Here is a 27,647-nt window from a genome sequence, read left to right on the forward strand (position 1 = left end):
GAACTCACTCTGTAGACCCTGCTGGCCTTGAACTCAGAGATCTGTCTGCCTCTGCCTCTGCCTCCCAACCCCGGAGTTCTGAGATTAAAAGAACATGAAAGCCAGAACAGGGCTTTCATGTTGTTTTATTTTTAAGTGTTTGGTTTTCCTTGTTTTCTGTTTAACTACATCTCCATTGGGAAGTAACCTCTCTCAGCTATTATATCATGAAATTAGGATGTTTCACCTCTGAGAAAATTAGAAGAACTCAACACCAGAAGATCCTCGAAGGGAGATAGGGGTAGGGACTCTTGCCACCCCCTGATCCTAGCTTTGATGTTTACACAGAACCCATATCTCTCTCTCTCTCTCTCTCTCAGCCTCTGGGGACTTGTCGTCTGGTTACTCCTCCAGCCTGGCCCTGTAACTTTCATGCAACAAGCCCTTAATAAATTGGAAGTAACTTAAATTTCCCTGGGAGGGCATGTGGTGGGGTGGGATGGGCGGCTAGTAGAAGCCTGGGGCTTAGAGGGAGCTGGTTTCACGTGCTGGTGAGCATTCCACGCCCCAGAACGTACTCTCCCACTGCATTCCCTAGAGCAACGGTCCTCAGTTCTCAGGCAGGGTGCTTGAGGAGTAGCCATTTGGCCTCAGTGGAATCTCTGCACCTGCAGAGGGAGAAGCTACTAGGAGAGTCATCTCCCCTTTCCGGAAACAGGACCTGATGGGCTTTACCCAGCCCCAAATATCTCCTCAGCCTCCCTGCATGATTGTGCCCCTGGAGGAAGATTTTGGTTTCAAGGGTTCTCTGTTATAGGAGAAAGGGAAGCTGTTTTCTAGCAGTCACTGCAAATGCAAAGTCAAGTTTTCCCTTCAAGGTTTCTTGCAGAAGTAAAAAGCGAACCTAGCAGGCATCTCCCGGTGTCCCCGACCCATCCACATCCTCCCTTAAATCTTAGCGGACTTCCAAGGGACTTTCCCAGCCAGGCAACTCTCCACTTGTGTGGGTGCAATCAAGGTGCACGGAGGAGGAGCGCTGGGCACAGGCTGGGAAGCGAAACAGAGCCAAGGGAGCCTGTGACTAGACAAACACCAGGTCCTGGGCCTCTCTGCGGCTACCCGGGCTTTTGGGGGAACTGGAGCGGCTGAAGGAAGGCGCTCTGGAACTTTCACTTTAGGTCCCAGGTCCTAGGCTCCAAACTTGGCGACACACAGGCTTTCTAAGGGTGGGGACTAAGCGGTACTGTAGCCCTGCTAGAGTCAGGGGTGCGGGAAGAGGGAGGCTGGCGTGGGTTGGGCCAGTGGAGAGGGGTTCCAGGAAAGGGCTGGCTGGGCTGGAGAAGGGCTTGGAGGAGAAGGTATGCGAAGGAGCTGGGGCGGGAGGTAGGGGCCAGAGCTCTGGGAAGGGCAGAAAAATAAAGGAGGAACGGAGTTTGGGATTATAGGGACGGACGCAGGAGAGTCCTTGAGGGAGGGGGAATGGGAAAGAATGGGGAGGGGTGGGCGTGGGGCTGAGATTTAGCAGGCAGAAAAAGGAATTTGGGGAAGGAGAGATAGGGAGTAATAGCGTGGCAGGGGTGATGGGGAGTGTGGAAGGGGCTTGGGAGAAGATTGGGGGCGGGGCCTGGGCGGACCAGGGGGCGTGGGGTGGGCGTGGCGGCCGGGTAACCACGTGGTCGCAGGGCTGAGTTCACACTCGAGTACAGAACTGTGGCGCGCGCTCTTTGGCACTTCATCGAGTTCGGATCTCAGGCCAGGGCCACTAGAGTTCGGGGTCCCTGGAGGCCGGGGTCCGCGTCCCCTGGCATCCTGGGCGGGTGACCGAGAAGCGCAGGGGTCATCTCCTCCGCGGCTATGCGGAAGCCGGATGGGAAGATCGTTCTGCTGGGGGACATGAACGTGGGTAAAACGTCGCTGCTGCAGCGCTACATGGAGCGTCGCTTCCCGGACACGGTCAGCACCGTGGGCGGCGCCTTCTACCTGAAGCAGTGGCGTTCCTTCAACATCTCCATATGGGACACCGCAGGTGAGGGCGGCGCCGCCGGGACAGGCGGGCTTCGGGGCTCTGCCGGGTCGAGGAGTCGTCTGTGGGCAGCCGCGGGGTCTCCACTTTGGGCTGTGACATTCATTGCACCTCTGTTCCCACTTGCCTTGCTTTGCCGATTGAGAAAATCTCCAGTTCAGCAGCACTCTGTGCGTCTTCGCGAAGATTCAGGTTATCCTGGGAGAGATCTCCGATCAGTACGACTCTCGCATCTTAGGTGCTTTAATGTCCCCCTCAGGGTGCCCTCCTTTGGCGTACAAAGCAGCCTTGGGAGTTGAGCAGCGCTGCTATTACCGACCTCTTTATGAACGAGGAAACTGAGTCAGAGAGCGTTGGACCACTCTGCTGGATGTAAGGCGACTGGGAAGTAGAGTTGGAGTCGCCCAGCCTCCCCGACTCACGGTTATTTACCCAGTGCGGAGTCTTGGCTGGTGCGCAAGTCACGTGAGTGGAATAGCTTCCTGTACTGGCATTTTTAAGATAGGTAGTGAATTATTTTTAGTGCGTGTACAACTTCGTCTTGGACTTTCCCGATTAATTTGTTTCTGTCTTCTTCCTTTTCCGTGATAAAGAAATAAGATACTTTAAGTGAAACAAACGAACCCGGAAATAGTATGGTATAGTTTCAGGGAGAGAGGTTTCCAATGTCTGAAACTCCAAGTTCTGACTTTTTATGTTGTGTAAAGAGTGATATACTCAGAAGTCTTGCTCCTAATCCCCAACTCCTTGTATTGCGGGTAGGGTATCAATCTGTTGGCTACATTCTGATTCAAGCTGAGTTAGTGAAGGTCTGGGGAGCTTCCCTCCCTCCTTCGGCTTCCCCGTTCCTTACTTAGCCACCGTGGGAAATGGACTGATTTCCACTTTCCCCGTCTTTCCTTTGACTCTGGTCTTTACTCCGCATTGCAGGCAGAGCCTCCGAGTTTTCTCAGGCTGTCCACCTGCCTCCCACTGAGCACCCATGAATACAATATCAAGTCTAGTCAGACTCTGGACTCCTTTCCCAGCCTCCGACAGAGCTCTGCCTCTACGCTTGGCTTAAATGGCTTGCCTGCTGCTCTGGGTTTGTAAGAGGAGAAAGCAGAATTGGTCAGCTTTCCCCACACCTCTCAATGTTTCTGGAGTAGCGATAGATGTGTGGCCAACACAGCACAGGGTAACTGTGTCCCCGCTAGCTGTTTCAATTTGGTGGGTGGAGCCACTTTCTCCGTCAAGGCTGAGGATGAGGATGTGATGAATCCGGAATCTCGGTCAGCAGGGGGTTTTGTAACACTGACGCTGTCCGGAGAACTTGCTGATTCCCTTTGTGGGGGCGGGAGCAGGTCAACTCATTTCCAGGCCTCCTCGGCTGCTTTTGTGTTCCCAAAAGCCTATGTGTGAAGGCAGATGACCGGAGCCTTGCCGGGTGGCCAGGCCCCTTCTCCACATTCCTGATGGCTGTGTACACATGCTCAGGGGAACAAGGTACAGAGTCAACAGTGGTGCATATCACCAACTTTGTGCCTGCTTTGCTGGTGACCTCTGGGCTGCCAGTGGCCTGGAGGGAGCAGAGAAGAGAGGTTAATATTGTTCGGGATTCTGTGTGGAACATCTACCCTAAAGGGTTACCTTTCCCTGCATTGTGTACTGTTTAAAATCCCTGCCCTCTCCCCAACTGACCCTTTAGCATAGCAGACCAAACCCAGCTTGCCGTGACAGGCAGGTTGAGGGGAGGGGTGGCAGGCACACACCTGTGAGGGCTTTGGGACGTACAGTAGTCAGAGCCATAGCACTTGGTTAGTTTGTTTGACTCTTGACAAAGTCAAAGCCGAATGCTTAGCACCTGGAGCATGCTGGGTGTGGCTGGGTGTGGAAAGGAGGTGCTTGCTGACTTTTTAAGCTTCTTATCTATATCTCTTGGTGCAGTAGCCCAGGGGCAGGCAAGTGGGATACACACCATGTCTGTCTGGGTACAGGCATGCCCCCATTATGCTGTGGTTACTCACACCCCTTTCTAAAGTGCTCTGATAGAGAGAGGGGGCACTTGCAGGTCATGGGTGATCAGAGCTGCCAACAGGATGGTGATGTAACCTGCTATTAGCAAATAGATGCTAATAAGCATCATCTCCATGCTAAGTTCTGCTTCCTGGGCCCAGACCTGTGCACAGCAGTGAACTGAACTGGCTTTAGCCATTTTGGGGCACTCAGCTGTGCCTCCTTGCAAAGATTGTCCCAGCTGGGCTTGTTGAGTGTTTACATGCCTTCGTATAGGGTGGGGGTAGGGTAGGGGTGGGGGAGGGGCCAAGTACCAGCTCCCTTACAGGGCGATGTTGCTATTGCTGCGGCCGACGGTGGGAGCTGGGGATCTTGGAATGGAGCACGTGGCTTTTGCTTTCGGGAGGGTCAGGGGATGCAGGTGTTTGGGAGTGAAAGAGCGGCTCTGTCCCTGAAAGCCTGGGTTGAGGATCCAGTCTTCCAGGAGTACTCCTGGCTCTGAGGTTAGCACTCTTGGTTTCATCCTCTCCCTCATCTATCTCTGTAAGACTTTTTAGGTGGGCTGTGGACAGGGATAGGAGGTACCCGCGCATCCGCTTCAGCACCCCTGGGGTAGGCTTCTTGTTGTGTTTTCCCCTTTGTTACAGGGTGAGGTCTGCCATCGGTACTTCAGAATCTCCCAGACATCAGGCTGTGTGGGCACCTTTTGTGCCTTGGTAAAGACTATTTTGAAGGGCAACTTGATTTCCTCAGAGCCTGAGGCTTTTGTAACTTAAAAGTTCTGTCACCACTGGGCAGGGCATCCTGACTTGAAGACTCAGAGGGCTTTGTGGCTGGTCTTTGTTCACAGACTTTCTCTCTCATTTAGTACATATGTGGAGAAATGGAAGCCACGGGTTCCAGGAAACTAGGAGAAGTTCCACGTGTTTGTTTTGCCGCATGCATTTTGTGGAATGCTCAAAAACTATTAGAGTTAAAAAAAAAACCCAAAACCTTTACTATGCATGTGGGTTTTTTTCCTTTGTGTGCAAGTGTGTGCATTGCATGTACATGTGTGCGTGCGTGTGTGTGTGTGTGTGCACACATGTGTTGTAGACAGGCACATGCATGCCACAGTGTCATACGCAGGTCAGAGGACAGTTTTGTGGTGGTGTGGCCTCTGGGGACAGAGCACAGATCATCAGCCTTGCATGCCCACTGAGCCATCTTGCCAGCCCCAGGTTATTAGAATTTTACTGAAAACTCTTGAGCCTGGAAACTTTCTAAGGGGGACATTTTCTTGGAAAATTACTGGCATAAGCAGAATTAAGTTATCAGGTATGAAACGTGGCTCATATGTTTTATGGGTGTTTTTGCTCAGCAGAGTCGCGGTGTCACCAGGTCACAAGGAGTGTGGCACTGCCACTGAACTTGCCTAGCTAAGGTTCCGAACTTTGTGGATCGGCTTTCTTTTTAGTTACAGATTATTTTATGGGCGTGGCTATTCTGTCTGCATGCACCCTGTGCACCCTGTGTGCATGCTGTGCCCACAGAACTCAGCAGAGGGCATGGAGACTGGCATTACAGACCCTTGAGAGTCACCACACGGGTGCTGGGAACTGTATACAAGTCGTACGGAAGAGCAGTCGGTGCTTTTGACCTCTGAGCCATTCTTCCAGCCCCTTCCATATTTAGCTTTAAAAGTGTCTAACCTTATCATTCAGGCTCACAGACATAAATAGCTCTTGTGCAAGTAAGTAGCTTCCACAGATTGGAAGTGAATGTCCTTGGGGGAATAAGGTGGATGTCTGTGATGTGTGTGTGTGTGTGTGTGTGTGTGTGTGTGCGCGCGCGCATGTGCATTTTAGCTCCTGTCAGCATCTGGGCTTCTTTGCCTTCCTCCCTATAATCTTCCAAGGCACAACATCCCTCTCGGGAGGCCCCTTTCCCTTAGAATGTGCCCTAATCATTCTCCCTCCTTGCCATTCAAGAGCCCTGGCAAACTTCAGCCTGATTCTTGTCTGCAGGGAGTTTACATACTGAGGAATGGCTGAGGTGGAGCGTGAGCCTGGGGAACTTCCCCAGGGTCTGTGGACGGAATCACCACGCCCCGCTATGCTCTTCCCAGAGTGACATCATTCTGAGGAGAGTGGAAAGAACAGTTGCTCCATATGTGTGCCCGTGACGCCTGTGCTAGTGCACACACCACACTGTGTAATGTGCGTGTTGAGTGTGGGTGCCGGTGGGGCACAGCAGTATACTAAGGTGGTAAATTAAAAACCATCCCACCAGCCGGGTGTGGTGGCGCACGCCTTTAATCCCAGCACTCGGGAGACAGAGGCAGGTGGATTTCTGAGTTCAAGGCTAGCCTGCTCTACAAAGTGAGTTCCAGGACAGCCAGGGCTACACAGAGAAACCCTGTCTTGAAAAACCAAAAAAAAAAAAAGTCCCACCTTAAAGCTTCTTGTCACAGGACTCACTGGAGGAATGTGTCAAATTCCTCCGCACTCTTCTCTCATCGCATGCTCTTCCCAATCACGCTTATTTTTGAGTGGCTGGAGCCTTCAGTGCCACGCTGTGCATGGCCATGGGGGCAGGCTACCTCCTCGTGCTATAGAGGTCCCCAACCTGGCTGATAACTGTGCCCCACACTGAGGCCATCCCTGCAGCCAACTCCTGGTGCATGGAGTCCTGGAGACAGGCACATTCTCTTAGTCCTGTGCCAGAGTTCAGGACATGCTGCTTGTAAGGACCTGGCCTGGCAAGGCTGATGCCGGTTGAGGCACAAAGTGCTTATACAGCACACAGCCATGCCTGTCCCAGAGGCCAGACGCCTGCCAGTGAGAGGGTCACAGTGTGGAGGGCGTGATGGGCCTCAGGAAAACAGCAGCTGGAGGACTTTGTAACTGCCCCGGAGGTCGCCGGTTCATAGCTTTCCTGGAATGACTTTTCACTGCCTGGACACAGGCAGGGAGCTGCCTGTCCCTCACAGCTGCCCGTGGACTCTGTGCTGAACTCTGAGGGTGGAGCTTGAGGGTAGCCCAGCCTTCATTGCTAAGTGGGAACATGTAACCAGAAGGGGTGAAAGGTTTTCTCTAAGAAAGACTCCATTCAAAATAATGCTAGGAGTGCTCGCCATAGCAACAAGGTCAGACAAAAGAAAAGGCATTGACTCTGGAAAGGAAGACGTGAAATGGTCCTTTTCTACAGACACCATGCGTGTGTGTACAAAGAAAAGTCTAATGGCCACAAAAACCTGTTAGAGACACATGGTAAACTCATAGTAAATGCATAGTAAAGTTTCAGGACCCCAAACGAAATGTAATGAGCACACGACCCCTCCAGGGTGTGGCTGAAGAGAAGGTTTTTATTGTAGTTGTAGGGAAGAGTACAGCTAGAGGCACCTGGAAGAGTCCAGAGCAGGAAGGAGAAGGTGGTGGACAGTACAGTGAACTGGGCCATGAGGAGGGGGTGGGGAGAGGGAGGGAGGGAGAACAGAGAGGGGAGCAGGAGGACCCAGACGGAGAGGGAGAGGGAAGAGAGCAGAGAGAGAACATGGCCTAAAGAGCAGGGTTACTGGAATGAGAGCCTGGGAAAGGGAAGTCAAAACTGGAGAGGTTTAGGGTTGGGGCCAGGTGAGAAGAGCTGTGAGGAGCCAAAGGTGCTGAGTGAGCCTGGAGTCCAGCATTGGCCTTGCTGAGTGTAGTGGCTATTCCTGGTTGTCAACTTGACTGTATCTGGAATGAGCTACAATCCAGGATTGGAAGGCTCCCCAGTGATTGTAATCAGGAGGCTGGGAGAGAGAAGTTTCTGATCCGGATCTTGGCAGGGAGATCTTGAGGTGTAGTGGCTATGAATTCCAGAAGACAGGGAGATCTCTGAGTTCAAGGTCATCTGGGATTAAAGGAGTGGTGGCACACCTTTAATCTGGGCCACAGCTTCTGCTGGAGACCTACATAAGCACATTGGAAGAGGGAAGATTTACTCTTTCTCTTCCTAGCCTGCTTGCCCTGTGGGTCTGAGCAACTGCTAGATGCTTGGCCTTCCATTCAGAGCTGCTACTGACCATTGTTGGGAGTTGGACTGCAGACTGTAAGACATCAACAAATTCCCTTACTATACAGAGACTGCCCATATGTTCTGTGACTCGAGAGAACCCTGACTAATACAGACAAATACAGTGAGCTAACTGGCACCACAGTTAGCCATTTGTCCCCAGTTTGTTTTGGACCTAACATAAAAGTTGGTGGTGTTTCCTATGCCAACAATGAACCGTCTGAAAAGAGAGTTCAGAGAGTGGTTGGTTTTTTAGAACAGCATCAAAAATAAACCAAATATTGGCAACAGATTGAATCAAGGAGGAGAAAGAGCTATGATGCGAGACCAAAGTGTTTCTGACGGAAACAGGAAGTTAGGAACGCAGGACGGGGCTCATGCGTGTGTCTGCATGGTGAGACGATTGTCGAAGTGTCAATACTAAAAACGATCTACAGATTCAATCCCGGTGCTACTTTTTTCCCCCACAAAAGTAGAACAAAATCACCCTGACCCCAAACTTCGGTAGAGCTCCAATGATCAGAATAGCCAAAGCGATCAGACCAAGAACAGCGCTTGGGACTTCACACCAGTCCACTTCAAAACACACCACAAACAGGAACAAACAAGCCTAAAAACAGGTGCACTGAGCATGGCAGGGAGCCCAGGATAAACTCACGCATCGGTGGCCAGTTGATATTTAACGAAAGGCCAGGACATAATGGGGAACGGGCAGGTTCTCTTTTAGTGATGTTGAGAAAGTTGCTGTCCCTGTGCAGGACTAGGAAACTGGATACTTCTCAAAAAGAATCAAAAGTGCGCAGACGCAGGGCCCAGAACTGTGTTGAGGACATAGGAGAAGCGACTCCACACTGTTCTGGGGACTTTTATTTTTACCTTTTTTGGTGGTCCTCAAGCAAAACCAGGCAGGGACTATAGATGGCTCTGTAGGTAAGGACACTTTGGTTTGCCTGTGTGAGGAGCTGAGTTTTGGAAGCTCCCACGTGAGAAGCCTGGCATGCCCATATGCTCATCTGTAATCCCGTGCTGGGGTAAAAGTGGGGGTGGAGGTGGAGACAAAGAGCTCCTGGGGTTTAGCCTGGCTGGAAACCAGCAAACTTTAGCTTCAGCAAGAGCTCCTGTCTCAGAGCAGTGGAGATCAATGGGGGAAGATGTCTGCGATCCTTCTCCAAGAGCACACAGGTGAGGGTGCACCATCCACACCCAACGCTCAACACACAAATAAAACAAATAAATAGGAAAATGGCATTATGAGTTCCTAGTGTAGGAGCACTTAGCCATCTGGAGACCACAGCCGCGTTAGTGCTGGGTGTGCACTGACCACAGTTTCAGACCGTTTGCTCTGTCTTCATCTTTCCATCTATCAGAACTGGTGACCTGTTGCTTGCTTAGCAAGCCACATTTTCTACAGCGATTGCAGAACACATTCCAAACTTAATTAATTTCAAATCTGATTAACTTGGGTTAGCCATAGTGATACCATTTTTATGAAAGTGCCTCTTACATTCGGAGACTGGAACTTTTGTTGGCCTCACAACCCTGTTAACAATAGGCCTTGAAGCCGGGCGTGGTGGCGCACGCCTTTAATCCCAGCACTCGGGAGGCAGAGGCAGGCGGATTTCTGAGTTCGAGGCCAGCCTGGTCTACAAAGTGAGTTCCAGGACAGCCCGGGCTACACAGAGAAACCCTGTCTCGAAAAAACAAACAAACAAACAAACAAACAAACAAAAACAATAGGCCTTGAGTGACATCTTGCTGTGTAGTCAGACTGTGGGTCTTATTGTATGGCTCTGGCTGGCTTGGAACTCACTGTGCAGACCAGGCTGGTCTACAAATTCTCTGAGATCCACCTGTCTCTGCCTGGTGAATGCTGTCATTAAAGGCATGTACCACCTCAGCCCCACCTAGCCTATGGACTTAACCTACCTTTAGGACAATAGTCAACCTTACCAGTCTTGGATTTCCTACAGAATCTTAATTTTTAAACGTGAATGCACAGCTAGCTCTTAAGTTACATACTCCTCAATGCCCCTGGCCTGGAGTTATGAATGCATGTGTGTGTGTGTGTACATGACCTGTGTTGATCACTTGTTGAAGACAACCAGAGGGTTTTTTTTTTTTTTTTTAACCAGAGGGTTTTAAAGCAACCTTATACAACAAATATCTGACATAAATGTTGAGACAACACGATCAACTTGGTAACTATCTTTTTGCAGTCCTGCTTGTGATCTCGGTCAGCTGGGTCGATAACTTAATCCCTTTGAGAGAGGCTCATAAAGATTTCTGTAAAGTACCACTTCTTTCCCACGTGATGCTTTCTTTAAAAAACGAACAAACATCAAATGTTTTTAATTGAAGTAGAATTACATCGTCTCCCCCTCCCATGTTCCCCCTCTCTCAAGTAGATAGTCTCTTTGTCCTTTACTATATTTGTTACATATATATATGTATGTGTCTGCACAAACATATGAAGACAAGCTGCTGGGCCTGTTTGTTGTTTGGGTGTATAAGGTTTCGAGGCTGACCACTCTGCACTGGACAACCAACAGGGCTCATCCCTGGGCTAGGCTAATTCTTCTCCCAGAAGTCATTAGCTGCCTGTAGGTCTTTATACAGTGGTATGTGTGACCCTGGGGAAGTCTCTCCCTTCAGTGCTAATGTGCCCATTGAAGTCGCTATTGTTCTGGTCTTGTTTATGCAGCCAATTCTAGGACAGGCTGTCTCACTCACGGCAGACTTCCTGGTGTTCTGGCTCTCAAGGATTCTGTCCTCTCTCCTGTGATCTCTTTTAGATGCTGGATTGTGATGCCTCTGTTGGGGGTCAGCTCCCCGGTGATTCATTATCTCTGTCCAGCTGTGGCTTTCTGAGATGGTGTTTTTTTTTTTGCTATAAAGAGAGATATGTTTTAAGGGAGAGGTTGTAGCTACACTCATAGGAGGGTATAACCTTCAGACTGTAGCAGGGAACCACGCTGTTCGAGCAAAGGGCTGGTAATAGAGTCTTCTCTAAGGCCCATGGCATCATTCACCCTGGGGAGTTGCTTTGGCTTCTAGTACCAGGCAGGATCTTCCTCCTGTTAAGTCCGATTAGACAGCTGTGGGTTACGACTCCACCTCCAAGTCTATCTCACCATGCTGCTAATTGTCCTGCTCACAGGTGCTGCAGCTGGAAAGCGCTGTTTAATTGCCTCCCCCTGGTGGCAGCTTGCACGGTGTTTTCTGGTGCCATGGAAGCTGGAATACAGGGACGAGGCTTTCAGGTCAGATCCAGTTTGAGTCATCAAAGTCTTCTGTCCTAAGTGTCTTCAGCAGCAGGGCTAGCTGATTCTCAACCCCTGACAGGTTACCACTGACAATCTCTGTGTTGTTTTTGGAATCCCTTGGCCTACCCTGACCAATTTGAAAGGAGGTTTCCTATGCCTGGCACTGCATTTTTTTTTTTTTTAGCTGATTTTGTTGTTGTTGTTTTGTTTTGTTTTTCAAGACAGGGTTTCTCTGTGTAGCCCTGGCTGTCCTGGAACTCACTCTGTAGACCAGGCTGGCCTTGAACTCAGAAATCCGCCCGCCTCTACCTCCCAAGTGCTGGGATTAAAGGCATGCGCCACCACTGCCTGGCTTGTTAGCTGATGATTCTTGTGGAAAGCATTATCAGCCTAAGCAGGTGAACTTCCTTTTTTTTCTTTTTTTTTTTTTTTTGGTTTTTCGAGACAGGGTTTCTCTGTGTAGCCCTGGCTGTCCTGGAACTCACTCTGTAGACCAGGCTGGCCTCGAACTCAGAAATCCGCCTGCCTCTGCCTCCCGAGTGCTGGGATTAAAGGCGTGTGCCACCACGCCCGGCTCGAACTTCCTTTTATATGTTTATACATCTCTCACATGTATATGTATGTGCATGTGTATATGTGTATATATATATATGTATATGTATTATACACTTATATGCATATCTTACTCGTATTGTATATAATTTTAGGTGTATATAAAATAATGTTTTCTGCACTGTTCAATAAATACAGAACAAAGTCCTTCGTTAGGGGCAGACAGAATACAGGGAGAGAAGTGAAAATTTAACCTTAGTCTCCCTCTCCATCAAACTAATCCATGGGGGAGGGGGGAGCTCTGAGTTCTCACTGGTTAGTGGGACTGCAATGCATGCTGAGCTTCTGAAGTTATCTTCATCAGCTAGAGCATGCTGGCTCCTGATTGGTCAACCTGACACAAGCTGGAGTCACCTGGGCAGGGAATCTTGATTGAGAAAATGCTATCAGATTGGCCTGAAGGCAAGTCTGTGGGGGCAATTTCTTGGTTAATGATTGTGCACCGGACTAGACCACTGTGGGTGGACTCCCTGGTGCAGGTGGTCCTGAGCTGTCCACAGGGAGAAAGCTACTAAGCAGTGTTCTCCGTGGTCTCTGAGACCTTGCCTTTAGTCCCTGCCCTGCCCTGCCTTCAGGATGAACTGCATATGCAGTCAGGTGAATTTAACTCTTTCCTCCCTTGGCTCCTTTTGGACCTGGTATTTATCACAACCATAGAATGCAAACTTAAGAGCAGAGGGGAAGCCAGGCAGTGGTGGCACATGGCTTTAATCCTAGCACTTGGGAGGCAGAGGCAGGTGGATTTCTGAGTTCGAAGCCAGCCTGGTCTACAGAGTGAGTTCCAGGACAGCCAGGGCTACACAGAGAAACTGTGTCTCGAAAAACCAAAAAAAAAAAAAAAAAAAAAAAGAAAAGCAGAGGGGAGAGGAGGGATCACACCATCTGTCTTATTTATTGCTATGAACAGACACCATGACCATGGCAACTTTTATAGAGGACAACATTTAATTGAGGCTGGCTTATAGTTTCAGGGGTTCAGTCCATCATCATCATCATGACGGGAAGCATGGCAGCAGCATCTAGATAGACAGGGTGCTGGAGAAGGAGCTGAGGGTTCTACATCTTGATCTGAAGGTAGCCAGGAGGAAGCTCTCCTCTTCTGAACTGGGTGGAGCTTGAGAACTAGGAAATCTCAGCCTGCCCATGCAGTGACACCCTTCTTCCAACAAGGCCACACCCATTCCAACAAGGCCACACCTCCTAATAGTGCCACTTTCCATGGGCCAAGTGTTTTCAAACCACCACACCATCCAATTTTCCTGGGGTTGGTAGCTGTTGGTTTTCCATCTGTTACAGAGTTTGAAGATTGTGGCTTAAGAGCATTCCCAAATTTCCCATTTTAATCTGTGGGGTGTGTGCAGATACATTTGTGCCATTTCACAATCATCACTAGCTCCAGATTCTCCCCCTGAAGCTAAGGGATGAATCCAGGGCCTTGAGCTGGCTCAGGAGGGAGGCACTGTCTACTGAGCTCCACCCTTCACATGCCTTGCCCTCTGGAAAATTTCAGTCTTCTGAAAATGTACTACTCCTTGCTGGCTCCTGATCCTCTCTCCAGCCCCTGGCATGCACAGTCTACCCTCTATCACAATGAATCTGACAGTTTTATGTGTTTACTTTAAAATTTTATTTCTGCATACATCTTGTCTTAGTCGGGTTTCTATTCCTGCACAAAGCATCATGACCAAGAAGCAAGTTGGGGAGGAAAGGGTTTATTCTGGTTATACTTCCATACTGCTGTTCATCACCAAAGGAAGTCAGGACTGGAACTCAAGCAGGTCAAGAAACAGGAGCTGATGCAGAGGCCATGCAGGGATGTTACTTACTGGCTTGCTTCCCCTGGCTTGCTCAGCTTGCTTTCTTATTCAACCCAAGACTACAAGCCCAGAGATGGTACCACCTACAAGGGGCCCTCCCCCTTGATCACTAATTGATCATGAGATCCTTACAGCTGGATCTCATGGAGGCATTTCCCCAACTGAAGCTCCTTTCTCTGTGATAACTCCAGCCTGTGTCAAGTTGACACACCAAACCATCCAGTACATATCCTAATGTTATATTTTAACATGATAATCAGTTCTTATAAAATGCTCAAATGCTTAGTGAATGTGCTTTGCAGTGGTCTTGCTAGAGCACAGCCCTCCTGCAGCTTAAATGACAGGTGACTGAATGCCCAAACCTCTGTCAAGTTCTCTTTCCCAAGAAACGGCTGAATAGGTTGCCCCAGGGACGGTACTGGTGGGGAAATGCTTGTGTGTTTCTCACAGGGCTTTGTAGGTTGCAGAAGGGAGTTCTCCCAGTCTCAAAGACCTTAGCGTTCTGGGATGTCTGCAGAGTGATGTGCCCCTATATAGAGGCTCTTCTGAATAATGCATTTCAAGAGTCCCTTCTAGACTCTTCTTAATGTGGTTCATTCTTGTGGTCCAGTCTTGGCTTTGAAGCAAGTTAAAACTTGTTTGAAGCTGACTTTAGCTTCCTGCTTTAATGAGCAGGCTTCGCAAGAGATTGGGTTTTTATTTGTTAATCTCCTCTGAGAATCAGTGGCCAGCAGGCCACACGGTGCCTATTCAAGGAAAAGGGGATCTGGAGGGCGGCCCTGTGAGGGCTTTTGTCTCCCAGCTCAGCCTGTTATATAAGTGTTTTTTCCCTGGGTGTTAAAGAACCTCTCTTGTCTTTGCATTATTCGGGGTTACTGGGTTTCCCTCAGTAAATTCTTGCTTGAACACACATGGTTCAGGTGACACCGATGAGCTGCGTGACAATAGGCTAATTTGTTTCACTGTGACGCACAACCTGCTTCCGGGTGTGCACCCTGCCTTCTGTAGTCAGGATGTTTAGAAGAGACTTCATCTCTTCACATGCTGGCTTTGGGTGACCGTGGCAGGGCATCTCTGATTCAGCTTAGCTGTTCCCACAGCGTGGTAAACTCAGTCCTTGTGAGTCAGATTCACATTTTCATCTCTAGTGTATACAGCGTCATTCCTTGCTTCTTGTCTTGTTCACTTCTGTCCCTGTCACCTGTGAGGAAGCTACAGCTAGTGGAGGAGTCCACAATTTTATTTTCTTAAAGATGTATTTACTTTATGTATATGAGTACACTGTCACTGTCTTCAGACACACCAGAAGAGGGCATCAGATATCATTACAGATGGCTGTGAGCCACCATGTGGTTGTTGGGAATTGAACTCAGGACCTCTGGAAGAGCAGAGGATGGTCTTAACCACTGAGCCGTCTCTGCAGCCCCATGCTTTTCATTCTTTAAGCCTCTCTGGCTTTGTGGACTTGCCTGATCCGTTATTTCTTGAGATTGTGACAGACCAACCTTCTCTTCTTTTATCTCACACACACACACACACACACACACACACACACACACACACTTGCATGTGCTGTATGGTTGTGTGAGGATGGCGTGGGGTGTCTTCCCCAGCTATCACCTTCTTTAGACTTTGAGGCAGGGTCTCCCACTGAACCTGGGGCTCACCAGTTTAGCTAGACAGACTGGCCCCAGGGATCAGCCTATGTTTGTTCTCAGTGCCAGGGTCACAGAAGCACATTGCCATACATCGCTTTGTCATTGGGTTTTAGGTCATCCGAACTCAGGTCTTCCTGCTTGTGGGCAAGCACTTCACTGACAGAGCCACTTCTGAGGCCACCAGCCTTCTTTTTCCTGACATCTGTTTCCTCAACATTTCAGATTAGGACCCGAGGTTGACAGTGTACATGGTATGAGGATCAGGGACCTGAACTCTGTAACCTTCCCTACTGCCTATGTGGCCATGGCTCCTGTGACCATAGCCCAGCACTGTTTCACTGGCTTTAATGCCCTAGGTCCTATGGTGGCCACCCTGGCACTTACTGTTCAGTTCAGTACGGGCCAGCTGCATCCTCACAGGCCTCAGGGCAGCTTCTGTCCCCACCAAGCAGCTGGAGGCTAGTTTTGACCTGTAGGTCCTTGGTCTCTTGCACAGCTGTTCAGGGTTAGACCTCTTCTTCCTTGTGTTTGTCTGGATAAAGAACCGGGCTTGGCTCTTTATTTCTCAAGAAGTCAGAAGGGAGGGCAAAGGTCGTTCCTTCTAGTTTGGATCCGGTTTAAGGTTGAGAAACAAAGTCACATGCTGTCGTCTCTGGGAATCTCTGTACTTGGTTAAGTCCTGTGCTCAGGAAGTGAGCAGCTTTGCTGAGTTGGTTCAGGAGTAGCATTCGGGTTTTTGTGACGCAAGTCCAGTGTCATGTGTTCCATTCTTACCAACTTCTCTTTCTTCATTGAAGTTTGTGATTGGCTTGTCTTGGTTTTGAAGGTGGGACAAAGGGATGGCTGGTCTGGATGGAAGGAACACCCCTTGCCCGTCTCACCCCTGTGCACGGAGGAAAAGGAAGTATAATTGTTGATGGGTTCATGGTTTCTGATTTCCTGATGAGGGTGAGAGGTGGCGGCCTCCAGTCTAGGCCCGAGTAGCCCAGGGCTGCTTTAGAGAGTTTCACACTGTCTGTGGCTTACCACAATAGAAACTGATTCTCTTGAAATTCTGGAGTTAGATGTCTGAAGTCCAGGTGCCAGTGGCTGGCTTCACCACAGAGCAAAAACCAAATGTCTCCCTCCTCTGGGGGATCTGCACAGTCCTGTCCCGGAGGCCTCGCTATTCCTCTGTGTGTCTGACCCTCCTCTTCCTGCATAGCCATGACTCACAGCCTGCTGAGCACTGGGCACTGTCCAGTGTGATGTGGTGAGCTTAGCTAATCGTCTCCCGCAGAGAAGGTCCCAGACACAGGGTGGGAATGAGGGCTTATCTTTTAGGAGCATAGTTGAAGTCATTTTAGTGACCGTAGTGTAAATTTATCTATTTTTGGACATGAGTGGTGGTCTGACCTTCTGCTCACCTTTCAAGATGGAAGTGAAAGCCAGGATTCTGTGTAAGGCTTCTGAGAAGCTGTAGTGTCTTAGGTGCCCCTTGCCATCTGGGGCTGAGAACAGGGCATGGGGCAGGGTTTCCTGGCTATCCGTAGTCTTAGTTGCCCATGACAAGTGGAAGGAAGGACTGTGAGGCTGGGACAGGCAAGACAGATTCCAGGGGACTGCGATTGCTGGCATCTGTGGCCCGGCTTGTGATGAGGAAAGGGGAAAAGATACAGGCTTGATTGGCACCTGACTGTGAGGGTTGGGAGGACTGAAGATGCTGGTGCCATTTCCTGTGAGGCTGGAGCACACCCTGGTTCTGGGAACTGGGCACACAGGTGCATGTGGCCTCTGCCTCAGAGAATTTAAGTCCATCTTTGCTGCTTAAACACAGCCATGGTCACGTGTGAACTGAACAGTGGTGGTGTCACACGGAGTAAAATAAAACTCTGGTTTAGAAGCAGTGGCACAATAGCTTTCTGTGGACTGTATATTGAAGTAAAGATAAAAATTATGTTGGAAAAAAAAATTATGTTGGTCAGCTGGGCAGTGGTGGCGCACACCTTTGATCCCAGCCCTTGGGAGGCAGAGGCAGGCAGATTTCTGAGTTCAAGGCCAACCTGGTCTACAGAGTGAGTTACAGGACAGCCAGGGCTACACAGAGAAACCCTGTGTCAAAAAAATGTGTTTTGTGTATGTTCGTATGTGTGCACATGCATGTATGTGCACTGCATATGTATATAGATGCCAGAGGTCAACGTCATTTGCCATTCCCCAAGATGTCGTTCACCTTGTTTTTGAGACAGGGACTCTCACTGACCTGGGACTTGCTGAGTTGGCTAGGCTGCTGCCAACATCCTCCCATCACACCCTGGCTTTATACCTGAGCTTTGGGATGGGACTCAGGCCTCATGTTTGTACAGTAAACACTTCACTGGCTGAGCCATCATCCCCAGCTCTACCCTTTTAAACTTAAGTGTGGCAGTCAGCAACTATTGTATGGGGTTGGGGTAGCTTTGTTGTTGTTGTTGTTGGATGGTGCTGGCCATCCAGTGATTAAAAATAACAGGAACCATTTAAAAACCATTCATTGCTTCCCATGTTTAACCACAGCGTGCAGGAAGGAATGAGCAAGTGTTAATTATGGAGGCTGAAATGGTCAGAGGAGCCTGGAGATGGAGGGGACCGAGAGATGGTGGAGAGCATTAGGTCCTGCTGGGGAAGTGGAGGGTTAGACGGTAAAGGGGCAATGGGATGGGGTGGGGAGTGGAGAGAGGGTTAGGCTACAAAGGGATAGTGGGGGAAGTTTGAGGCTAGGTTGGAAAGGAGCAATGGGAGGGGCATTGGATGCCAGGTGAGAGATGCAGCCATTGGCCTTGGAGTGGGGGTTCACAGAGTGGCACAGGAGGTCATGGAGTGTGTGTGTGGGGGGTTGTGATTTGGCGGTGTTAAGTGTCATATCCACATGGCCATCCAGGTCTGGCCTTTGGGACTCACAGGCCCCGTGCTGAGAGTGAGCTGCTTACCTGGAAAGGCCCTCTGGGTAGAAAGCGATGGATTGAGGCCTGGAACCAGGGCTGCCTCCCAGCCTGGGAACCTGCTGATCTGGTTCCTGTGCAGATGGCCTGGAGGTCTGGTTTTGATGGTTTCCTGGTGACTGTCCTGCAGGCAATGCTGAGACAAGGCCACCAAGGACTTGCCTGTGTCTGCCTGACCCTTCAGTGATCTGGCACCCAGCCCCAGCTGAAAGCTACCTCCCAGATGACAGCAGGGCAGAGAAAGCTGAGATTCCTGCTGCTGGTGACTTGGAGAGCATTGGGCTCTGGAGACAACTGTGACAGAGACCACAGATGAGTGGAATCAAGCCGCAGGCTACTATGGAGGCTGAAATGGTCAGAGGAGCCTGGAGATGGAGGGGACCGAGAGATGGTGGAGAGCATTAGGTCCTGCTGGGGAAGTGGAGAGGCTGCAGAGGCTGGGGGACTGAACTAGTGACCAACCTTCCTAATGCCATGACCCTTTAACACAGTTTCTCGTGTTGCGGTGTCCTACAACCATAAAATCATCTTTATTGCTATTTCATGTTACTACTGCTGTGAATCATAATGTAAATGAAATCTCTGTGTTTTTTCCAATGGTCTTAGATGACCCCCGTGAAAGGGCCATTTGACTTCCAAAAGAATTGTAACCCACAGGTTGAGAACTGCTGGTGTAGACCAGCGGCTGAGTCACTCCAGTCTTTGTCTCCAGGGTCATGGGGTCTTCTCTTCTGTGTGTGTCTTCTGTGGGCACTTGTAATAGGATTTAGGGCTGCTGGGATAATTCAGAAAACTTTTTAGACCCTAACTTTATTTCCCAATAAGATTCTATACATGGGTTCTAGGGATGAGGGTGGGAACATGTCTTTGGATTTATGATGTAGAAAATTTCCTTTCTCGGGACATATGCTTAAAGGATAAGAAAGGAGGAGGAAGCCACTGAAAAACCCAACAAAATAGCTTGGATTTTAGATTCCTTGTTCTATTTCCATCACCCCAAACCCCTTTATCTGTGAAGTGTAGTCCCAGACTTGAGGCTGGCTGCTGATTCTGTGAGCCCTGCCTTTCTCCTCTGAGCCCTCTTGGTGAACTCTGAAGGCGGAACTGGTGTTGGACAGCTGCCAGGCTGGTGGCTCCTCATACTTTGAAAGCTGAGGGGGTTCTGTGTGTGCTGCAGGGGATTTCCACTATTGGATTTCCAGTAGAAACTACCAGCTAGGTCAGCAGGTCAGGAAGAGACTGCCAATGGGGAAGTGGTCAGTGGGGGGGTATTGCTGTGAAGGGACACAATGACCAAGGAAACTCTTATGAAAGGAAGCATTGAACTGGGGCTTGCTTATAGCTTCAGAGGTCTAGTCTATTATCATTATGGTAGTGAGGGCATGGTGGCACGCAGGCATGCATGTTGTTGGAGTGGTAATGTCAGATGGGCTGCCCTACCTCAGGCAGTACATGCAGAGTGTGGAGATATTACATCCTGGCCACAGGGAGAAAAAGAGAGACACACCGGACCTGATGGGGGCTTTTGAAACATCAAAGCTCACCTCCCTGGACCAGCATGCTTCCTCCAAGTAGGCCACAGGTCTTTTAATCCTTCTAATCCTTTCAAACAGCTCCACTCCCTGGTGACTAGACATTTAAATATATAACACTATGGGGGCCTTTCTCATTCAAACCATCACCGGGCAGAGCACTACTTCAGGTGTTTGAAAGCGCACAGCATTGTGGGGAGTCATATCAGGTGTATGCGGGTCTAGTCACCCTGGAAACTCCAGCTCTCTGACGCTTTGCCTCGGTGTGTGTGTTGGGAATGGACCTTGATGGGTGACCTAGAGATGATGTATCAGAAAGTCAGGATGCTGAGACCACTTATACTTCACGGGGAACCTCACAGTTAAACGCACCTTGTTTCCTGAGCAACAGGTCTTATGAAGCTAAAAGATCAGTCTTGTAGTATTAGGGCCTTCCCTCAGGGAATAGTTCAGGCTGGGATCTAAGGAGGATGCCTGGATTTCTGCCTGGGTGCTGGGAACTTCCTAGGGGATTCCTGAACCTGAGTACTAAGTTACAGAAGCTCCCAGCTCACCTGTGACACTGTCAGGAACAGCTAGACATCGTTGGGCCTGACTCTGGCTTGTGGTCTGTCTGAGGTAGGTTGTGCCATGATGTCATTGGGGGTACTATTTGTTTGGTTGTTTTTAGAGACAGGATCTGTTTTACAAAGTCCTGGCTGTCCTGAGCTCACTATATAGACCAGGCTGGCCTTGAGCTCACAGAGATCTACCCACATTCTGAAGTGCTTGTGAATCCTCCTGCGTGCTGAGAGGAAGGCGTGCACTATCACATCGTCCATATTGTTCCCCGAGAGAAGCCCTGGTGCATGAAAGAGTCTCAGATAAAGCCTGTTGGTGGGCACTAAGGACCTGTGACTTACTACTCCACACTCTGTATTTACTACCTGAGGTAGGGACAATGGGTCCTCGGGCAGCCCATCTCATGAATCCATGGCAGTGGTTCTCAACCTTCCTAATCCTGCAACCCTTTAATACAGTTCCTTATGTTGTGGTGACCCCCAACCATAAAATTATTTGTGTTACTACTTCATAACTGTAATTTTGCTACAGTTGTGAATCATAACGTAAACACCTGTGTCTTCTGATGGTCTTGATGACCCCTGTGAAAGGGCTGTTCAATCTTAAAGGTGTTGAGACCCACAGGTTGAGAACCACTGACCCAGGGAGCCATGTGGCCCATTTTTCCTTGCTGCATGAAGATTTAATTATTTGGCTTTGCAAACATTCCTGGAGAGCCGTGACTTCCACTGGGCATCCCAACATCAGATACTTTAAGAATGCTCTAGCTCTTGTGTACTAAAGGAAGTTGATGGCTGGCTGTAAATGTTTAAAATTCACTGGACTTCATGAAGTGGAACTCAGTAACCTTTCTGGTAGCCCCTGCGGGTTGAGCTTGAAAACACTGGGGTAATCGTAATTTCATGCAAACAGAAAGTGTACAGGAAGGCACATCACGGCTCAACCCAGGCTGAGCCATGCAGGCCTCCAAGGCTGGGCTCATGGCTCTGACCTTTGTCCTTGCTCCCATCTCTGCTTTCATGACTCCTTGGCTTCTCCTTCTTGTTTACACCATTACAGGGACTCTGCCAGCTTCCAGCTAATAGGCTATGTGTGCTTGTGGCAGAGCTCGCTTGACAAAACTCCCCCTTTCTCTGGGCTGGCCCGGAGCTTATAGAAGTGATCTGAGTCTCACGTTTCAGCAGCTACTTAAAAAAAAGCGCGTTTATTTTCTCTGGTCTTGGGTAATGGAACCCAGAGAAGTGCCTCGCTTCTGGCCGCACATTGTATCTATCTCCTGATCCATGTGGATCTAGGGTCGGAGTGTGGGGCAGTTTTGAAAGTGCCACCCCCTGTGCCCCACTCATTGAGAGTGTGCAGGTAGGGTTATCTGTGATTTCTGAAGGACAAACCAACCCATTCAGTGATATGGAACACGGAAGTAAAATTCACAGATGTTTGGACTCAAAAACTGGCTGTGGGGACTGGGGAGTGTGGCAGAGAGTGGCTGGGCTGTTTACAGAGCCCTGGGAGCTGACCTGGGTTACTGTAGGGCATTTCCCCAGGTTTGCCCCTGGGCCTTTTTAACCCTTTTTAAACCCTGAATCTGAGAAGCACCGGCACTGGGGAGAAAGTCGTTTTCAAGAACTAGGGAGTCTAGCCGGGCGTGGTGGCGCACGCCTTTAATCCCAGCACTCGGGAGGCAGAGGCAGGCGGATTTCTGAGTTCGAGGCCAGCCTGGTCTACAGAGTGAGTTCTAGGACAGCCAGGGCTACACAGAGAAACCCTGTCTCAAAAAACCAAAAAAAAAAAAAAAAAAAAAAAGAACTAGGGAGTCACAGAGCATGGTCAGCTGCCCCGGTGACCAGCCAGCCGCAGAGACAGTGTGCAGATGTGTATGTGAGAGAGTAGACCCCGACTGTGTGTGGCACTCACACACAGAGGGCGGAGGGGAGGAGTCAGACTCAAGATGTAGTGATCACATGCTAGCTACAGTGCTAAGCTGTTTACCAGGACAAACTCATTCTGTTGTCTCAGCCATTCCTAACAGATGCTACCGCGGTTCAGCAGTAGGGAGACTTACGCTGAGAGGCTTGCCTGGCTCACAGGGACTTTCTGTGTCAATTTTGGAATCCCCGGGAAGTAGTCAAATGTTAGTCGCCAATGCCAGTGTTTGGGGAGGAGGCCATAACACACTGCCTGAGTTAGCTCAGTTCTCAAGGAAGCCAAGTTGCTTGGCCAGGGACCCAGGAACCCAGTGGGAAGGAGACAGGGAGGGGGAATGACATGCTCTTGTCCTACCAGGGGGAGGGCCTCGGGACCTGCTCAAGCCTGCCCGACTAGGCACAAGTTCACAAATGAGGACACAGATGAGGAATGTTACATATGAAGGCAAAGTGAGTTTGGAAAACCCAATAAGGTAGAAAGACACCTTGCCAACCAGTTTCTCTGCCGTGTCTCAGTGCCTGGGTCTCCTGCATGGTGCCTGTTCCTTTCATCTGGGACCATCTTGCAATGGGTGCTGCCCACATTGGTGCCACCTGGGAGTCCTGTTAGCCGCCAGGAGACCTAGAGATCTGACCATGAAGACTAGCCTGGAAGCTCTTCATCTGCTTTGCTGTTGTCATTAATGGCCGGTCATACTATGACGAGCCTGGTTGAGCAGCCCTCTCTCTGCTGCCTTCAGTGTTTGCTGTCTTCATTTTATATAACTACTATTTACTTACCAAAGGCAAATCCTACTTTTTTTCAGGACAGGGTCTCGCTGTGTAGCCCAGGTTAGCCTACAACTGGCAAACCGCCTATTCCAGTTCTCCAAGTGCTGGATTGCAGGTTTGTTCTGCCACTGCAGGCTTCTGATCAGGCAGATTTATCTGGGACAGAAGCTATTTGAGGCATGGGTGTTAATACAATTCTTTCTTTGTCCTTAGTGAACTATGTTACAGAGACTTGAAAAAAATTCTTTCACGGCTGATGGAATGTCCTCTCTGTGTCCTTGTGGCTGTTCTCTTGTGGAATCTGTGGTCAAATGAATAACATTCTAGCTGTTTGAAATTTTTATGAACCTGAAAAGTTGTGCTGAGAGATGCCTGGTGTGTGTGTGTGTGTGTGCATGTGTGTGTGTGTGTGCGTGTGTGTTACACATATGTTCATGTGCATGCATGTGTGTGTGTGTTTGGGTGTATTGTATATATACATGCATGTGTGTGTGGACATTTATGTGTATGTATGCATGTGTGCGTGTGCATGCATGTTTGTGTGTGTTGGGGGGAGTATTTCTCTTTTGTAAGCAAAAGTCTGTCTTGTCAGTGTTGCAGACTATAGTGGGGCAGTAGCCATACATTTGGAGGCTAGCATTGTTTGGCTGGGCATAAGTACCCTGTCAAAATACAGCCATTTCAGAATGGTTGAAAATGGGATGGGGTTTGTTGCCACCTGGCTGAAAATCGTGGTGGAAAGCAGGGTGGAAAGCAGCCAGAGACACCATCATTTTGTATTCCATGGACCCCTTGACTCAAATAAGGTGTAACAGTCTTCAACATTGTCTTAGTTAGGGTTTTACTGCTGTGAACAGACACCATGACCAAGGCAATGCTTATAAAGGACAACATTTAATTGGGGCTGTCTTACAGGTTCAGAGGTTCAGTCCATTATCATCAAGGCAGGAGCAGGGCAGCATCCAGGCAGGCATGGTGCAGGAAGAGCTACAGTTCTACATCTTCATCTGAAAGCTGCTAGTGGAAGACTCACTTCCAGGCAGCTAGGATGAGGGTCTTAAGCCCATGCCCACAGTGACACACCTACTCCAACAAGGCTACATCTATTCTAACAAGGCCACACCTTCTAATAGTGCCACTCCTTGGGCCAAGCATATACAAAACATCACAAACATCTCAGTATTTAATCTACTACTCAGATAATAGATTAAAGGGCGTTAGCTACTGACAAAGGCAGGCATGGAGGTGTTTAAAGATTATTATTGACTTTGGCAAAGTAGGATTGGAAGGCAGAGGCACCTGAGTCTCTGTGGGTTCAAAGGCAGCCTGGTCTACATAGCAAGTTCCAGGCCAGCCCAGTGATAGAAACATGGTGAGACCCTGTCTAAAAAACAAACAAACAAACAACAACGAGCCACATACAGTTGGTATGTGTTTTTACTGGTATATATTTTACTATCAACATGGTAATGTTGTTCTTTTCACCGACAAAGGCAATGTAAGGAGAAGGGGTTTATTTCAGCTTTCAGTTCAAGGGTGCCGTCCATCACAGTGGGCAGTCATGAAGTAGCAGGAAGTAGTTGGTCACATGACATCCACAGTAACAGAGAGTGGTGAAGCCATGCTCACCCCTCCCCCCCCCCCTTTCCCTCCATTATATAGTACAGGGTCTCAGCCAGGGAGGGAGCCGCCTACAGTGGGTGGTCATCCCACCTAAGTTAAAGCACAGGCCTGCTCCTGGTGATTCTAGATTCTGTCTAGTAGACAGCATGAACCCCACAGTATGCTGTTTGCAGGGCTGGTGGGATGGAAAACATCCCGCTGTGATGCTAAAGGCTCCTCGGGATCACTGCTGCAGCTCCTTGCTGCTCCTCCTCATGGCAGTGGGAGTACAGCATCGTGTCCTGGCATTGTGTCCTGGCATTGCTGCTTCCCGAGCATGTCCCCATGTCACAGCACAAATAACTGCAGATGTGAGAATACTCTTGAGCCATGGATGACTGGGATCCTCACCCAATGAGTATGAACCATCTCGTTTCCTCAGAGTCTGCTCTGACTGGGACATCGCAGAGTGTGTCACAGACTGTTGCTGTTAGAGACCCACTGTGGGACTCAGCTCAATGTCCGGTGCTTGCTTACCTCACATCTACAAGGCCCTGGGTCCATTCCCAGTATCACACATATACACGTGCACCCCAAGTCAAGACCCATGTGGGCAGCATTGCTTTAAATTTTTAATTTTATGTGTATAAGTGTTTTTCCTGCACATATGTCTGTGTACCACTTGTATGCCTGGTGTCTGCAGGGAACAAAAGAGGGCATCAGATCTCCTGGAACTGGAGTATACATGATTAGGAGCCATCACAAGGGTGCTGTAAATTGAACCCAGGTCCTCTGGAAGAGCAGCCAGTGCTTTTGGCCTCTGGGGCATCTCTCAGAGCCTGGGAACCCTGCACTTTAATCATAGTTCCCCCATCCCCCCACCCCGTGTGTGTGTGTGTGTGTGTGTGTGTGTGTGTGAGAGAGAGAGAGAGAGAGAGAGAGAGAGAGAGAGAGAGAGAGAGAGAGAGAGAGAGAGAGAGAGAGAGGGGAGAGAGGAGAGGAGAGGAGAGAGAGGTGAGCATGTGTAGGTCCATGCTTGCACAGGGGCTAGAATAAGACATCCAGTGTTGTACTCTATTACTGTTCATCTTAGGCCCTCGAGATGGGGCCTTTCACTGAATCTGGAGCTAGGAGAGTGGCTAGCAAGTCCCAGCAATTCTCGTGTCTTCTCCCCATATCAGGGATAGGTTTATGGGTATACCTGTGGCCATGACCTTTTTTTTTTTTTTTTTTTTTTTTTTTGAGGCAGAGTCTCGGTATGTAACCCCTGCTAGCCTGGAAATCTCAGACATCTTTCCTATATCTTTTTATATAGGTGTGGGGATTTGAAGTCAAGTCCTGAAAGCATCTTATTTTAAAATGAGAAAACACAACCCCATTCTCTGATCAGGAGATACCTGTGTGTCCCTTGTCCTGAACACTGACAATGGTGGTATGAGAACAGCTTCTAGTGCCTGTTGTGGAGAGGCCAGCTTTAACTGGATATGGGGCCCTGCTCAGTCACCTGGGCCAGCTTTATATGGCCGTTTTAAATCCTCTGGGAGCAGGGTGGAGACCCTGATCACAGTTTGGTGGTGGGCGTATCCTGAGATAAATAATCATCTTTCTCTCTTTCTTCCTGGCAGGGCGGGAGCAGTTTCATGGTCTGGGCTCCCTGTACTGCCGCGGAGCGGCCGCTATCATCCTTACATATGATGTGAACCACCCACAGAGCCTGTTTGAGCTGGAGGACAGATTCCTGGGCCTGACAGAAACAGCCAACAATGACTGCCTGTTCGCCATTGTGGGGAACAAAGTGGACCTGACCATGGAGCGGGACACTGAGGGCGGGGAGAAGGAAGGACCGGCCTCTGGGAAGGTGGGCAGCTGTGTCTCCACCAAGGTACCCAAGCAGGTGCAGCCAGAGGATGCAGTGGCCCTGTACAGGAAGATCCTGAAGTACAAGATGCTGGATGAGAGGGAGATGCCAGCTGCTGAGCAGATGTGCTTCGAGACCAGTGCCAAGACTGGGCACAATGTGGACCTCCTCTTTGAAACCTTGTTTGACCTGGTCGTACCTATGATCACGCGGCAGAGGGCTGAGGAGTCAGATCAGATTGTGGATATAGCCAGCTGCAAAACACCCAAACAGACTAGATCCGGGTGTTGTGCCTAATGGCAGGAGGTCTGTCTTGGCATGTGTGGGTGGGAGCCACTGGGCTAAGAAGTCTCACACAGCACTGGATACCGAGGACAATAGGCAGAGTGACCACCAGCTGCTAATACAGGCCAGAGTGCCCAGCAACCTCTGGGTATCCGGAGGTGGCACTCAAACCCTCTGTGGAGCCTGCCTGGTGCCACCTCATCTACTGCCCTATGCATCTATCTCTCATGGAGATACCACCATGGAGTCTGCGGTCTGAAGACCTGCCTTGGACTGGTCTTGACTTTGGCAGTCACTACATCCTGCACTGTGTCTGTTCTCAGAGGCCTGTGTTCACTGTGATTCATATAGGGTCTTCCTGTTTGATACCTGTACCTTGATATGTTATGATGATGATACTCCACATTTAATTTATATAAAATTAGGAATGGCTGTTTTTATACTGGGTGAGGCCAGATGGGCTCTACATTATTAAAAAGGATTTGGGGAAAAGCCTTGTTCTTGGGAATGTTTGACTTTATTTGAACCACAGGAAATTCCTTAATTCTGGGAGGTGTGGTGGGGGCTGTTCATGGGGATGATGGTCGCCATGACCCGGTCATTAAATGTGACAATGAATCTTTCTCTCTTGAAAGTTTTGTTCCGTCCTTATCAATGCCAAGATTCTTGTGAGTCTTTTACCAAGTTGTCCGGACCGCCTGAACTGTAGCGGTGGCTACATTCACAGCTTTGATCCTGATCTGATCTGACTCCCTACCCCCCATTCCAAGT

At 49.4% G+C, this 27,647-nt stretch overlaps 1 protein-coding gene across 1 annotated transcript; it reads left to right on the forward strand.

Annotated features, from left to right (window-relative positions):
• Positions 1–1,606: 1,606 nt before the first annotated feature.
• Positions 1,607–27,500, forward strand: Rab20 (RAB20, member RAS oncogene family). Its single transcript, XM_021170067.3, has 2 exons — positions 1,607–2,005; positions 26,359–27,500. The coding sequence occupies exons 1-2, from the start codon at positions 1,834–1,836 to the stop codon at positions 26,886–26,888; spliced, it is 702 nt and encodes a 233-aa protein (XP_021025726.1). The 5' UTR covers positions 1,607–1,833; the 3' UTR covers positions 26,889–27,500.
• Positions 27,501–27,647: the final 147 nt, after the last annotated feature.

This window comes from Mus caroli, unplaced genomic scaffold (genome assembly GCF_978045245.1).
Source record: "Mus caroli unplaced genomic scaffold, Mus_caroli_1 scaffold_10, whole genome shotgun sequence".
In the NCBI taxonomy this organism is placed as follows: Eukaryota; Metazoa; Chordata; class Mammalia; order Rodentia; family Muridae; genus Mus; species Mus caroli.